This window comes from Rhodnius prolixus, unplaced genomic scaffold, assembly GCF_049639745.1.
Source record: "Rhodnius prolixus isolate KJV_2025 unplaced genomic scaffold, Rpr scaffold_9, whole genome shotgun sequence".
NCBI classification, from domain to species: Eukaryota; Metazoa; Arthropoda; class Insecta; order Hemiptera; family Reduviidae; genus Rhodnius; species Rhodnius prolixus.
The window spans coordinates 5,300,835-5,317,568 of record NW_027411604.1 but is presented as its reverse complement, the minus strand read 5'-3'; the positions used below and the strand labels follow the sequence as shown (position 1 = coordinate 5,317,568).

Genomic DNA, 16,734 nt, shown 5'->3' with positions numbered 1-16,734 from the left:
ATTCAAAAACTTCTTATATACCATAGGCATACTTATAGAGATATCTATCAGATTTAGGTTGTTGCAAAATTATAAAGGAGGATACTCGGTGAACCAGTAAGTAATGTCCATAGGCCTACAGTATGTAGTACATCTAAAGTGGAGTTCAATGGCATATTGGCCAACTTCATATTTTCCACTGTTCTTGAGTGACGTCACTTTAATTTTTTTTCTAAAATCATTACTTTTTTTCCAATAAAAATGTTATTACTCAGAAAGTTTTAGTCCGAATTCGATTCTGGATGACACGGTTAGAAAGACAGATAAATTTTCTAAAAATTGACACCATTTCGAAGCATAAGTTATTCTCCAAACAGCCTCAATCTTCCTCCTGGGTACTGGGAAAATAAAAGTAATCGAAATTTTCCAAGAAAACTCATTAGGCCTTTATGTGATCATTATCAGACCTAGGTGCTGACCACTTTTTAGTAAAAGTTTCCTTGTCTAACTTGGGGTTTTCTGACGGTATATCATTTTCCAGGATTCCTTTTATCTCCGTATGACGAAATTACGTTTGCTTTTGCAAGAAAACGTGTTCACTAGTACTCAACAGTGTCAAAGTTGGGTGTTTTTTTCAACGTTACAGCTTTTTTGTGTAATTTTTTGACGTTCAACCCTTATACAACTGTCCTACCGGACAATTTTAGTACTACTTATACGAGGGTCGTTTGAAAAGACCGTGCAAAAATAAAAACTACTTAATTTTTTGGGGTAAACCTTTTTTATTTTTCAACATAGTTTCCTTTTAGGCTTATACACTTCGTCCAACGCTGCTCTAGTTTGTTGATCCCTTCCGAATAATAGGATTTGTCCAAGTCTGAAAAATAGCCATTCGTTTCTGCAATCACCTCCTCGTTTGAATAAAATCTTTTTCCCGCCAGCCATTTCTTCATATTGGGGAACAAATAGTAGTCCGAGGGAGCCAAGTCTGGAGAATAGGAGGGATGTGAAACGAGTTGGAACCCTATCTCCATTAATTTTGCGACCACAACTGCTGAGGTGTGAGCTGGTGCGTTGTCGTGATGGGAAAGGACTTTTTTGTGGGCCAATCGTGGGCGTTTTTCTTGCAGCTCGGTTTTCAAACGGTCCAATAACGATGAATAATATGCACCTGTAATAGTTTTACCCTTTTCCAGATAGTCGATGAGGATTATTCCTTGCGAATCCCAAAAGACAGTCACCATAATCTTTCCGGCCGAAGGAACGGTCTTCGCCTTTTTTGGCGCAGATTCCCCCTTGGTAACCCATTGTTTAGATTGTTCTTTGGTCTCAGGAGTGTAGTGATGTATCCATGTTTCATCCACAGTGACGAAACGACGCTTAAAGTCCTGCGGATTCTTCTGGAACAGCTGCAAACCGTCCTTGCAACACTTCACACGATTTCGTTTTTGGTCAAGCGTGAGCAATCGCGGCACCCATCTTGCGGATAGCTTTGTCATGTCCAAATGTTGATGCAAAATATTATGTACCCGTTCATTCGAGATGCCCACAGCACTAGTAATCTCGCGCACCTTCACTCTTCTGTCATCCATCACCATATCATGGATTTTATCAATGATTTCTAGAGTAGTAACCTCAACAGGGCGTCCAGAACGTTCAGCGTCACTTGTGCCCATATGGCCACTCCGAAAATTTTGAAACCACTTATAAACTGTTCTAATCGAAGGTGCAGAGTCACCATAATGTTTATCAAGCTTCTCTTTAGTCTCCTGAGGCGTTTTGCCTTTCATAAAGTAGTGTTTAATCAACACACGAAATTCTTTTTCGTCCATTTTTTGAAAATCACTCGACTTCCTCGATTCAAACGAATGCCAAACACAAAGAAATAGACCGATCTGGCTGAAACTTGGTGTGTGTTCTTCCAAGAGTAACTACTAACTAAACATAACCTCGATACGCGCCAGTGGTGCTATCTCTCTGACTTTGCACGGACTTTTCAAACGACCCTCGTACTATACTACTTATAGATAAAGCTGCCATTAAAACTGAGATAAGTTTGTTAAAAAAAAGTGAAACATAAAAACCAACAAAGAAACAAGTCGACAAAATATCGTATTAAAAAAAAAGAAAACGACAAAGATAATAATTATATTTTAAGGCCAATTATCTTCAAGGATTTAAAATGCTTATCAAATTACCCCTCCAATTAGTAACAAAGAGTGGTGGAAGTAAAAATAAATAAATAAATAAATAAAAAATGAAAGCATTATTTACTTTTTATTTATGAGCTAGAACGGTTGCCAACTCTTGACAGTAAAATAGAAGGAAACAAAATAAACATGCCATGTTTACAAAACCAATTCATTGAAGAGTTATCTCGCTCTCTCTCTCTCTCTCTCTCTCTCTTTCTCCCGCCTTTTGTTAGAGCTGCTAACAAATATAATGAGATTAATCTATCCTGTTTTATTTTTAATTTAGGGAGGAAGTGGGTGAAGAAAAGAAAGAACTACCGGAAGTGATTAATTAAAAAGCATTTTCAGAAAATTGAAAAAATTAAAAATTGTGTAAACCATTTAAAGTAATTATTAATGACTTTAATTTCGTGAATTAGCTAACTAATGGGTTTGTAATGAATGAAATAACGCGCACACAAAAGCTTGTGAACAGAAACTTTACTACTAAAGATGCCCGAAAATGCATTTCCTGGATAAATTGTTGCAAGTACTCAACTTTCTTATTTTTAAGATAATCTACTTTAAAAATTGACTATTGGTACAACTAAAAGAGTTTTCAATGAATTAAATAACTTGATAAACTTAACACTGTTGAGTGCTCGTCAACACGTTTTCTTGTAAAAACAATCGTAATTTCTCATACGAAGATAAAAGGAATCCTGGAAAATGATATACTGTTTGAAAGCCCACATTAGACAAGGAAACTTTTACTAAAAAGTGGCCAGCACCTAGGTCGAATAATGATCCCCATTAGGGCCTAATGAGTTTTCTTCAAAAAATTTCGATTACTTTCATTTTTCCCAGTATCCAGGAGGAAGATTGAGGCTGTTTGGAGAATAACTTATGCTTCAAAATGGTGTCTTTCTAACCGTGTCATCAGAATCGAATTCGGATCAAAAACTTTCTGAGTAATAACATTTTTATTGCAAAAAAAAAGTAATGATTTTAGAAAAAAATTTAAAGTGACGTCATTCAAGAACAGTGGAAAATATGAAGTTGGCTAATACGTCATTGAACTCCACTTTAGATGTACTACACACAGAAGGCCTATGGACAATACTTACTGGTTCACCCTGTATTATCTATCTCTCTAACTTTCTACCTACCTATCTATACCCCTATTTATCTAGCTGTCGATATACCTATCTATCTGCCTATCTTTTATCCAAGTATCTAATTAACTCCATAACGCTTTGGATGGTTTAAAACTGGGTTCCCACTCAATCGATTTTAAAAAAACATAATCAAGTTTAGCCAAAAGTTGGGCTATTTTTTGAGAAAATCCCAAGGAACTGAATGAACTATTTAGTAAGGTGGCGGTGGCATTCAAGATTTAGCCGATGTCGAATTCTAAATAGCATCATATTACTAGATGTAGCCAACATTATGTTAAATATTAATTCAACAAAAGCGATAGATCTAAGAAAACTTTGACAAGCTATTCACCGTCTCAAAGTGCGTTTGCCTTCTTAGAATAGACACGTAGGAATAAAGAAACAAAATTTAAATATAAGTTCAAATGTGTCTGAGATTAGTGTGCCCAAATTCTTTGCAAAGTAGAGTGAACAAAATAGAAAAAGTAAAAAAAGTTTGCACACCTGTCCACGCAGAATAATCTGTATATTTTTAGTTCTTACGGCGGTGGCGTGACGACAAGATCCAGCCTTAACCGTGTTGAGAGACTGCGTACTCTATACGATGCTAGCCAATTCATATCTATATTTTTAGTTACGCACAGACCAGCACAGTCCGTCTTACGTCAATCATGAGAACGTTCTTGAACCTTTCTGAACAGGTATGCCTGTCTTTAGAATCAATCAGATCAATAGATGAGTAAATCCTAACATTAACCAAACCTAGCATTATGATCTTTGAAGTGTGGTTAGTTTCGCAATGATGAATTATATCATATTGATTTAATCTGGAGTAACCAAGCATGTTCTTGGCATCCATGACCGGTATTTCACTAGAGGAACCTAGCCTTTACAACTAATTGAATCCTTAGTAAATTAATATATTCCTATTAATCCAAATGGATGAATCACTTAATTCCTATAGGAATCCCTGCTCAGACAAAACCACCACCAAAATTCATGCTGATATCACCAACACTTCAAATTCCAAAAAAAAGAATTTAAAGAAAAGAAAAGACTACTTCTACTTGGAACCACCACACGAGACTCAAAACGAATTTACCTCAATTTGAGATATAAAAAGTTAAAAAGACTATTCGACAAACGTTCTAAACTGACCCTGAACGAACAAAAGAGAACTATAACAGCGCCCTACTTGTCCCAATATGGACGTACGGAATACAGATCTACGGAAGTGCCAAAAAAATCGAACATCAATCGACTTCAGAACTTACAATCTAAAATCCTGAGAACAATAGTCAACGCTCCCTTCTATGTCTCCAATCATACAATACACTCTGATCTAAATATTCCTCTTAGTTCTGGAAATAGCCTAATCTCGTTACACAAAACTCCACTCAAATCTACACAATCATTACAAACTTCTGATCAACAACAAGTCTACTACAACACTTCCTTCAAATCCACAGCGCAGACTAAAGCGGCGGTGGCCACGCGATCATCTCAACATATAACGCCGACCTCCTAGGATGGATGACGCGTAAACTTGCCTACGTGGCTAACTAACGGCTTCCATCACTGGATGGTCGTCATTCACACCACTCACGCCTCTCTGGGTGCACATGCATATATATACGTGCATGTGTATTTGCGATATCCCTTATCTCTCATCACTTTTGCTTGTTGTATTGGATACAGTTGCAAAATAAATAAACCAATAAAAAAATAAAAATAAAAAAAATAAGGTAGTTGTTACATCTAAATTCTCAAGTTTTTCGAAACCCCTTAGGGCAAAACTCAAGCTCATCATCTCATTCACATACAAAATAATGTTCACTTTAGGGAAGAGAACATTTTTTTTTTAGATTCTAAGATCAAACACCACTTAACTAGGCTAAGAGGATCAATACAAAAGAACTTTTAGGACCCGAAAGATTTGGCTGTATCAGCTGTAACTGTCTTTAAACACTCGTTCAACATCACTGGGAACAAAGTAAAGAGATTGCAAACAAAAAAAACTTAACTGAAAAAATAGAATAAAATCAATCCAAATCGTTTTTTTAAATAAAAATTCGGAATCACCAAATTAAAGAGAGAGAGAGAGACTACCGTAATGAAATGAAGTGAATATTTATAACCAATAAATAAGAGAAACAATCAATAGTAATTAAAGTAAGTAACAATAATGGTCACTTTAGAGAAGAATTACCTTCCACGTGATAAAAGGGGCTGTGGAAAGATAACAGCCAGCTGATAACCAGTTTAATTAAAGACAACTATGCGGAACACAGTACCTCCCCCCTGCAATAACCATTAAATATATGATTAATTAACAGTAGATTACTTCAATGAGTTGTGTTTTTAATGTGTCTTTTTTTATTATTATTATTAATTCGTTAATGAACTGCGGTTATTAGTTAATGATAAAATATATTAAAGACGTAGGAAGTACAATGAAATTGGGCGCCGCTGAATAGGGCGCCTATGATTTGTTGAATGAAACAATATTTCAACTTTAAAGATAAAGAAAAATCTGTAAACGTAAGTGATCGTCTAACTAACAAAAGTAAAGTCCAATTCAATTTGAATTTTGAATTAATTCAAAAAGAAGCGCATATTATTTGTGAAGTGCCATGGCAGCGGAACGATTAGAGGCTAGACCCGCAAAGCTAAGATGTATTGCGGTACTAGTCTATATCCCCCAGTCTATACCTTTAATGGTTAATATGAGGAATTTGCAGTAAAGTATGGTTGCTAGTCGCACGGTAGCCGAGCGGTTGGAGGCTAGACCCGCAAAGCTAAGATGTATTGCGGTACTAGTCTATATTCCCCGTTCTATATCTTTAATGGTTAATTTGAGAAATTTACAGTAAAGTATGTTTGTTAGTCGCCACGGTAGCTGAGCGGTTGGAGGCTAGACCCGCAAAGCTAAGATGTATTGCGGTACTAGTCTATATCCCCCAGTCTATACCTTTAATGGTTAATATGAGGAATTTGCAGTAAAGTATGTTTGCTAGTCACCACGATAGCCGAGCAGTTACATGCTAGACCCACAAAGCTAAGATGTATTGCGGTACTAGTCTATATTCCCCGGTCTATACCTTTAATGGTTAATATGAGAAATTTGCAGTAAAGTATGTTTGCTAGTCGCCACGGTAGCCAAGCGGTTAGATGCTAGACCCGCAAAGCTAAGATGTATTGCGGTACTAGACTATATTCCCCGATCTACACCTTTAATGGTTAATGTGAGAAATTTGCAGTAAAGTGTGTTTGCTAGTCGCCACGGTAGCCAAGCGGTTAGAGGCTAGACCCCCAAAGCTAAGATGTATTGCGGTACTAGACTATATTCCCCGGTCTACACCTTTAATGGTTAATATGAGAAATTTGCAGTAATGTATGTTTGCTAGTCACCACGATAGCCGAGCGGTTAGAAGCTAGACCCCCAAAGCTAAGATGTATTGCGGTACTAGACTATATTCCGCTGTCTACACCTTTAATGGTTAATATGAGAAATTTGCAGTAATGTATGTTTGCTAGTCACCACGATAGCCGAGCGGTTAGAGGCTAGACCCCCAAAGCTAAGATGTATTGCGGTACTAGTCTATATTCCCCGGTCTATACCTTTAATGGTTAATATGAGAAATTTGCAGTAAAGTGTGTTTGCTAGTCGCCACGGTAGCCAAGCGGTTAGAGGCTAGACCCCCAAAGCTAAGATGTATTGCGGTACTAGACTATATTCCCCGGTCTACACCTTTAATGGTTAATATGAGAAATTTGCAGTAATGTATGTTTGCTAGTCACCACGATAGCCGAGCGGTTAGAGGCTAGACCCCCAAAGCTAAGATGTATTGCGGTATTAGGCTATATTCCCCTGTCTACACCTTTAATGGTTAATATGAGAAATTTACAGTAAAGTATGTTTGCTAGTCACCACGATAGCCGAGCGGTTAGAAGCTAGACCCCCAAAGCTAAGATGTATTGCGGTACTAGACTATATTCCCCTGTCTACACCTTTAATGGTTAATATGAGAAATTTGCAGTAATGTATGTTTGCCAGTCACCACGATAGCCGAGCGGTTAGAGGCTAGACCCCCAAAGCTAAGATGTATTGCGGTATTAGGCTATATTCCCCTGTCATACTTTTAACGGTTAATACGAGAAATTTGCAGTAAAGTGTGTTTGCCAGTCGCCTCCGTACATCTAATTCAGTAGTTGGACATTAAGCCTGCCTGCATAAAATAAGCATTACTTTACGAAGTTTGTTGTTAGTTCTGACTGTTGAATTTTAGCATTTATGGTATTGCACGAGGAAAACTTATCTTTTTTTTAAATTATTTAGTAAAAATTTAAATTCTGAATAAGAACGTTGAGAATAATTTTCAAGTTTGGCCACCACATTTCTCAAGAACATATCGTGATTCTTTAAATTGTACCCACGTTCCCGATAACTGAAACACATGAGCGACCAAAAAAGAGAAACAAAAAAACTAAACTACAGTAAGGAACCATTCACATTACCATCTACTAACAGAGACAAACAGATACAAGTTTTCGTCTCTTTCTTCTTTTTGACTTCGCCCAAACAAATAAACCCTAAAGTATTTCATAAAGCTTCTTGAAAGGAGCAAAAACGAAATGAAAGAAAGCGATAAAAAGAGGAGGAATGGAGAAGGAAAGAGAGGCCACACAACACGTGTATGGAATGAACTGCCTCTATGTACTAATAAACAAACATCGTCCTGCTACAATATTGTGTCTACTACACGTTTACTGGTATTTTGTATAATATGAGCAACCAGGCAATGTTTTCTAGTCAGTTAGTAGGAACAGTGGAAATTTACCAAGGCAACTCTAGCGAGAATCATCTGTACTAACAAAAGTTTTTATCTTGTCTTACCATGCCTTTTTTTTATAACAGTTATTGTGAAAAATATAATAGCTAATAAAATATGAAGGAATATAAAATAAATAAGTCTAGCCTGAGGTAATCAATGTGATTTCTACAATTACATTCACGATCTCACGAGAAATTCTAATCAGCATTTTGCAACACCTATGAAACTAGAGCAATTAACGTAAATTACTTTATACAACCGGAAATTGCCTCTAATCAATCATTAATAGGAAATAGGACTTAACGAAACTTTATTTCTTTGCAAATGTTCTCGTTAATACTGGAAAACATTTTCTTCAACCCTACATAAGGATTCGATTCCCGGTTTCCACAAGGAAATTCCAAAATACCTAATACTTACAAGCAAGAGCAAGTCTATTCCTATCCCAACTTATTCTGCTGTGTAGGACGCAAGTGAAATTGCAAAGTCCATTTAGATTTCATATTTTTTTTATTAATTTTTTTATATTTTAAGAAAGGGCAACTTTCACCGTAATATTGAAAGTGAGTATATTAGATCCGTTAATAAACTTGCTGATGTCATGTTATAATTTTATTATTTATAGCGATTAACAATGAAAGGTCAGTGCGCGAGGTTTGCTGTCATAGTCAGCCCAGTTAATTGGCCCGTTATTAACTGTTTTGATTCCAATCAATTTTTAATTAGGTTTATTTAAAAAATTACACACTATTTAGGCTAAAGAATAAAGAGTAAAATTATAAATTGGCAAAAATGTCATTCCAACAATTTCTCCTCAATGAAAGAAGAAGCTACATTAAGGATAACGGAGAACAAAAAAGGGGTATGAACAAAAAAAATGAAACGGAACGAACCGAAGTAAAAGGGAACGAACAGAATATGACGAAGAATGAGCAGAAGTTGAAATAAAACGAACAGTAGGTGAAGGGAGAGCGAACATCAGTAAAAAAGGAACGAAGAAAAGATGAAGAAGAACGAGCAGAAGTTGAAATGGAACGAACAGAAGGTGAAGGAAAACGAACAGAAGTAAAAAGGAACGAAGAGAAGGTGCAAAGAACGAGCAGAAGTTGAAATGGAACGAACAGAAGGTGAAAGAGCACGATTAGAAGTAAAAGGGAACGAGGAGAAGTAAAGAGAACAAAGAAAAGGTATGAACGATCCAAAGTTGAAATGGAACGAACAGAAGGTGAAGGGAGAGCGAACAGAAGTAAAAAAGAACGAAGAGAAGATGAAGAAGAAAGAGCAGAAGTAGAAGGGGAACTAACAGAAGTAAAAGGATACAAACTGCAAAGAACAAATAAAAGTTGAAATAAAAGTTGTTATGGAACGAAGAGAAGTAAGGAAAACAAAGAGAAGGTGCAAAGAACGATATCCAAAGTTGAAATGGAACGAACAGAAGGTGAAGGAAAACGAAAAGAAGTAAAATGGAACGAAGAGACGTATAGAGAACAAAGAGAAGGAGTAAAGGACGATATCCAAAGTTGAAATGGAACGAACAGAAGGTGAAGGAAAACGAACAGAAGTAAAAAGGAACGAAGAGAAGGTGCAAAGAACGAGCAGAAGTTGAAATGGAACGAACAGAAGGTGAAAGAGCACGATTAGAAGTAAAAGGGAACGAGGAGAAGTAAAGAGAACAAAGAAAAGGTATGAACGATCCAAAGTTGAAATGGAACGAACAGAAGGTGAAGGGAGAGCGAACAGAAGTAAAAAAGAACGAAGAGAAGATGAAGAAGAAAGAGCAGAAGTAGAAGGGGAACTAACAGAAGTAAAAGGATACAAACTGCAAAGAACAAATAAAAGTTGAAATAAAAGTTGTTATGGAACGAAGAGAAGTAAGGAAAACAAAGAGAAGGTGCAAAGAACGATATCCAAAGTTGAAATGGAACGAACAGAAGGTGAAGGAAAACGAAAAGAAGTAAAATGGAACGAAGAGACGTATAGAGAACAAAGAGAAGGAGTAAAGGACGATATCCAAAGTTGAAATGGAACGAACAGAAGGTGAAGGAAAACGAACAGAAGTAAAAAGGAACGAAGAGAAGGTGCAAAGAACGAGCAGAAGTTGAAATGGAACGAACAGAAGGTGAAAGAGCACGATTAGAAGTAAAAGGGAACGAGGAGAAGTAAAGAGAACAAAGAAAAGGTACGAACGATCCAAAGTTGAAATGGAACGAACAGAAGGTGAAGGGAGAGCGAACAGAAGTAAAAAAGAACGAAGAGAAGATGAAGAAGAAAGAGCAGAAGTAGAAGGGGAACTAACAGAAGTAAAAGGATACAAAGTGCAAAGAACAAATAAAAGTTGGTATGGAACGAAGAGAAGTAAGGAAAACAAAGAGAAGGTGCAAAGAACGATATCCAAAGTTGAAATGGAACGAACAGAAGGTGAAGGGAGAGCGAACAGAAGTAAAAAAGAACGAAGAGAAGATGAAGAAGAAAGAGCATAAGTAGAAGGGGAACTAACAGAAGTAAAAGGATACAAAGTGCAAAGAACAAATAAAAGTTGGTATGGAACGAAGAGAAGTAAGGAAAACAAAGAGAAGGTGCAAAGAACGATATCCAAAGTTGAAATGGAACGAACAGAAGGTGAAGGGAGAGCGAACAGAAGTAAAAAAGAACGAAGAGAAGATGAAGAAGAAAGAGCAGAAGTAGAAGGGGAACTAACAGAAGTAAAAGGATACAAAGTGCAAAGAACAAATAAAAGTTGGTATGGAACGAAGAGAAGTAAGGAAAACAAAGAGAAGGTGCAAAGAACGATATCCAAAGTTGAAATGGAACGAACAGAAGGTGAAGGGAGAGCGAACAGAAGTAAAAAAGAACGAAGAGAAGATGAAGAAGAAAGAGCAGAAGTAGAAGGGGAACTAACAGAAGTAAAAGGATACAAAGTGCAAAGAACAAATAAAAGTTGGTATGGAACGAAGAGAAGTAAGGAAAACAAAGAGAAGGTGCAAAGAACGATATCCAAAGTTGAAATGGAACGAACAGAAGGTGAAGGGAGAGCGAACAGAAGTAAAAAAGAACGAAGAGAAGATGAAGAAGAAAGAGCAGAAGTAGAAGGGGAACTAACAGAAGTAAAAGGATACAAAGTGCAAAGAACAAATAAAAGTTGGTATGGAACGAAGGGAAGTAAGGAAAACAAAGAGAAGGTGCAAAGAACGATATCCAAAGTTGAAATGGAACGAACAGAAGGTGAAGGGAGAGCGAACAGAAGTAAAAAAGAACGAAGAGAAGATGAAGAAGAAAGAGCAGAAGTAGAAGGGGAACTAACAGAAGTAAAAGGATACAAAGTGCAAAGAACAAATAAAAGTTGGTATGGAACGAAGAGAAGTAAGGAAAACAAAGAGAAGGTGCAAAGAACGATATCCAAAGTTGAAATGGAACGAACAGAAGGTGAAGGGAGAGCGAACAGAAGTAAAAAAGAACGAAGAGAAGATGAAGAAGAAAGAGCAGAAGTAGAAGGGGAACTAACAGAAGTAAAAGGATACAAACTGCAAAGAACAAATAAAAGTTGGTATGGAACGAAGAGAAGTATAGAGAACAAAGAGAAGGTGTAAAGGACGATATCCAAAGTTGAAATGGAACGAACAGAAGGTGAAGGAAAACGAACAGAAGTAAAAAAGAACGAAGAGAAGATGAAGAAGAAGGAGCAGAAGTAAAAGGGAACGAAGTGAAAGTGCCAGGAACGAATAAAAGTTGATATGGAACCCCAAAGAGGCACACTCTACCTTGGGTCCCTGGTTTATATCACTCATCACTCACTAGAAGTTACCCTAAAAACTAGCTCCTGCTACCTCATCGGGACACTACCATTGAAATGAAGGAAGCAATTTTGACTAGCTACTGCCCGCAACGGAAGTTACACTGTTACGAGATTCGCTCAACTTTTTTTTTTTTGAAAAAAAGAACCATTCAACGACTGCTTTTTAATACAACAATTTATACAAAGATCTGAAACTGGCAGTAATCTCTCTCTTGTTCTAGAATTAAAGAACCAGTCACCTAAAAAAAATGACGTACAGACTATACATGAAGATCCAATATCAGAAGTGGTTTCAGGATTTTTTCGTTTTTGTTTTGTTAATAAAAGAAATTTTGTTAGCATTAATTAAAATCTTACCACCCAATTTAAACTTGCCCGCAAAAATAAAAAGTGGGACTTTAAATGAGAGAAAAGGAGAGAGAGAGAGAGAGAATAAAGCTCAGCTTGGTCCTTAGCCACTCGCCTCAACCTACCAAAACACTTGAAAAGCGTTTCCACGTTTATTTAAAGTAATTGCTAGAACCGCGCGTTTTAAAAACAAAGGAATTTCGTTGGAAGCTTTGCGCTCTAGTCTGGTCAAAGTAAAATCAAATCGTTTTGATTAAATTCGTTTTTGTTTTTATCACTGTTTTTTTTCCCCAGTAACCAACAGTACTTTCAAAAAAAGAAATGAAAAACACTCTAACTAAATCTGAAAGACAATTTGAAAGCAAACATACTTTGCTGTAAATTTCTCATATTAACCATTAAAGGTATAGGTAGGGGAATATAGCCTAGTACCGCAACACATCTTAGCTTTGCGGGTCTAGCCTATAACCGCTCGGCTACCGTGGCGACTAGCAAATATACTTTACTGCAAATTTCTCATATTAACCATTAAAGGTATAGGTAGGGGAATATAGCCTAGTACCGCAACACATCTTAGCTTTGCGGGTCTAGCCTCTAAACGCTCGGCTATCGTGGTGATTAGCAAACATACTTTACTGCAAATTTCTCATATTAACCATTAAAGGTATAGGTAGGGGAATATAGCCTAGTACCGCAACACATCTTAGCTTTGCGGGTCTAGCCTCTAAACGCTAGGCTATCGTGGTGATTAGCAAACATACTTTACTGCAAATTTCTCATATTAACCATTAAAGGTATAGACCGGGGAATATAGCCTAGTACCGCAATACATCTTAGCTTTGCGGGTCTAGCCTCTAACCGCTCGGCTACTGTGGCGCCTAGCAAGCATACTTTACTGTAAATTTCTCATATTAACCATTAAAGGTATAGACTGGGAATATAGACTAGTACCGCAATACATCTTAGCCTTGCGGGTCTAGCCTCTAACCGCTCGGCTACTGTGGCGCCTAGCAAACATACTTTACTGTAAATTTCTCATATTAACCATTAAAGGTATAGACAGGGGAATATAGCCTAGTAACACAATACATATTAGCTTCGCAGGTCTCGCCTCTAACCGCTCGGCTACCGTGGCGCCCAATATGAGGATGATAAAGCAATAAAGCGCCATCCAAGTAGAAACAAATTGAAACTGAAAACTAACTGAAGTAAAAACAAGAAAAGGAATTCGTAAGTTAGAAAGAACTAGATCCTAAAACCTAGCGAACAGAAGTAAAGAGAACTAAGAGAAGGTACAATGAACGAGCAGAAGTTGAAATGGAACGAACAGAAGATGAAGAAGAAGGAGCAGAAGTAAAAGGGAAGGAAGTGAAAGTGCCAAGAACGAGTAAAAGTTGATATGTAACCCTCACATAAAGAAAATAAAGCCCACAAGAAAATCTTGGCAACCAGCTAGACTGTTTGGAGGTGCGGAGATTGGCGAGGAAGGCCCACAAAAAGAACTTGCATGTCCAGCATTGTTTCGAAGAGAGAGAGAGGATAAGATTAGGGAAGAAGGTGATGGAGAGATGATAAAGGGTGTAGCAGTTACTGCAGGGTTTCGGCACCATTTTAATTGTCTAAGAATATTTAGCAAAGAAGAAGAAGGAGAAGAATGATGCTATAAAAAATCATATAAGGTATACAAGAAGTAATAGACCCATCAGTAACTCTATGAAATCTTAAAAAGATACTACAAAAGATAACCATCTCAATTTAAAACAATTTTAGAAGAGATACTACTAATAATAACTCTGTTCAAACAACAATGAACTACAATCAAATCCCATCGTGAACGAACAATGTTAAAAATTACATATATGCATCTGAAATCAAGCTGAAACTCGTATGGTATTTGACAGAGCGGAACTGAGGCTCATACTCTACATACCGTTGCGTACCAGTTTCCACAGTTAGTAGGAGCTAAGCTCGTAAGTTTAATACGACATAAACCGCATAAATAATTACTATAAACCGCTAAAGAGTAAGTGTCTTTCAAAATGGTCGTATTATTATTTAATATTTCGAAATTAATTCCATCAGAATCAATATTTATAAAGATAATAATAATTATTATTTTTTTTAAATTAATAAATAAAAAACATACCTGGACTAGTCTGCCAACTAAGCCCTCCAATGAACATCTTCCTGTGAACAAAAATATTATTTTTAATAATGTGAATAATAAAAAGTAGAATTTTACAAAAAAAAAAAAAAAAAAAACTATCATCAAGTCTATTTTTAACATGTTCAAACATGTAATATTGTTCAATGATGTAATTAAAAGATATGGGTATTAAAACTGAATTAAAAAAGCAGCCAAATTAAAATACGAAATAAAAATCCAAGAAAAAAATTATAGCCTCTTTTAACCTACTTTTGATAGGTTAGTTTGACTTTAATAAAAGCTTCTTCTTTTTTTACGATATCAGGTACAATGTAAGTTTGGACTAAATGCCTTGAGCTCCCCAGAATATTTCCAACAAAACTTATACCAAAGCTTCTTTTTTTTTTAAGAAAAAAGAAAAGTTAAGCCAAACTTACAGGTTTCTGTCAAAGCAGAAAGCTTTTTTGCTTTTAGACCTTGACCAGTCATTTTTCAACTTAGATGGACGTGATTTCGTTACATTAAGGGACTACAAAGTATCGCAGAATATAAAAGTAGGTCTACTTAGCTGGATAAAGGGGGAAAAAAATTGAGATTGAAGAAGTTAAAGTCACAATTAAAGAAGGTGAAGCCAAGGATATATCCGTAGAAGAAGAATATAGCGTAGTACCGCAATACATCTTAGCTTTGCGGGTCTAGCCTCTAACCGCTCGCCTACCGAGGCGACTAGCAAACATACTTTACTGCAAATTTCTCATATTAACCATTAAAGGTATAGACCGGGGGAATATAGCCTAGTACCGCAATACATCTTAGCTTTGCGGGTCTAGCCTCTAACCGCTCGGCTATCGTGGCGACTAGCAAACATACTTTACTGCAAATTCCTCATATTAACCATTAAAGGTATAGACTGGGGAATGAATACTAGTACCGCAACACATCTTAGCTTTGCGGGTCTAGCCTCTAACTGCTCGGCTACCGTGGCGACTAGCAAACATACTTTACTGCAAATTCCTCATATTAACCATTAAAGGTATAGACTGGGGAATGTAGCCTAGTACCGCAATACATCTTAGCTTTACGGGTCTAGCCTCTAACCGCTCAGCTACCGTGGCGACTAGCAAACATACTTTACTGCAAATTCCTCATATTAACCATTAAAGGTATAGACTGGGGAATGAATACTAGTACCGCAATACATCTTAGCTTTGCGGGTCTAGCCTCTAACCGCTCGGCTACCGTGGCGACTAGCAAACATACTTTACTGCAAATTCCTCATATTAACCATTAAAGGTATAGACTGGGGAATGAATACTAGTACCGCAATACATCTTAGCTTTGCGGGTCTAGCCTCTAACCGCTCAGCTACCGTGGCGACTAGCAAACATACTTTACTGCAAATTCCTCATATTAACCATTAAAGGTATAGACTGGGGAATGAATACTAGTACCGCAATACATCTTAGCTTTGCGGGTCTAGCCTCTAACCGCTCGGCTACCTGGAAGATTTCTATTTCAGTAATTTCATGAACAAGTGGAAAATTAGTTGAAATGGAAGTGCATTCTAACTGTGTATGTATAAATTTTGGTAATTTTAACATTATTATTATTGGCAAATTTTTTTCCGAAAGATGATACCTTTAAAGTACACATTATTTATCTATTTTATGTATTTATCTACTTTTTTTTAGTACAAATTATTTAAATACGTAAACAGTGTTAAGAAGAAGTCGAGTTATTGTTGGAACCACATTTTTGTTTTTTAATTATCCAGCGTCGATTGTTATTTTTATTGGTCGCGTTGGTCGATTGTTTTGGTCAGCTAATTATTGGCCTTCATTAATAAATATTGACCACACACTAGTCATATCTCTCGGGCGAATGTCCAAAGAGTATTGGTTAAAGAGCACTTCCCATTTGCCAACAGCTGTTTAATCCCACTTCTAATATTATCTACCACTAAATTAAATAATTATTATAAAATTTTAATTATAAGCAGAATTATAATTAAAAAAATATTATTTAAATATTCTTTATTTTAACTTCTTTTTTTTATCATTGTTAGGAGAATTCATTAAAAAATATAAAAAAAAATGAACGAAAAAACTTATTACGTCATAACCAGACAAGATAATATTTTATATCAGTGAGAACATTTACCTAAATGTATAAGTGTGTGTAAATGTGTAAATGAGTGGACAAAGATTACAATAATAAAGTAAAAAAAACTATAATTATTTAACCTTGAAGTGGGAAAAATAAGCAATTATTAACAATTAATTTGATGTGAAAAATTTATTAAAAA

The 16,734-nt window shown here is 36.3% G+C and overlaps 1 protein-coding gene across 11 annotated transcripts in view; it reads right to left on the bottom strand.

Annotated features, from left to right (window-relative positions):
* The window catches only part of Rbp6 (RNA-binding protein 6), a 1,109,038-nt gene that overhangs the window by 1,058,918 nt on the left and 33,386 nt on the right, over window positions 1–16,734 (bottom strand). For all 11 annotated transcript variants that reach the window (XM_074128249.1, XM_074128251.1, XM_074128246.1 and 8 more), the window contains one exon: window positions 14,430–14,470. In XM_074128249.1, the coding sequence (XP_073984350.1) occupies window positions 14,430–14,470 (41 nt within the window). The remainder of the gene's footprint in view (window positions 1–14,429; window positions 14,471–16,734) is intronic.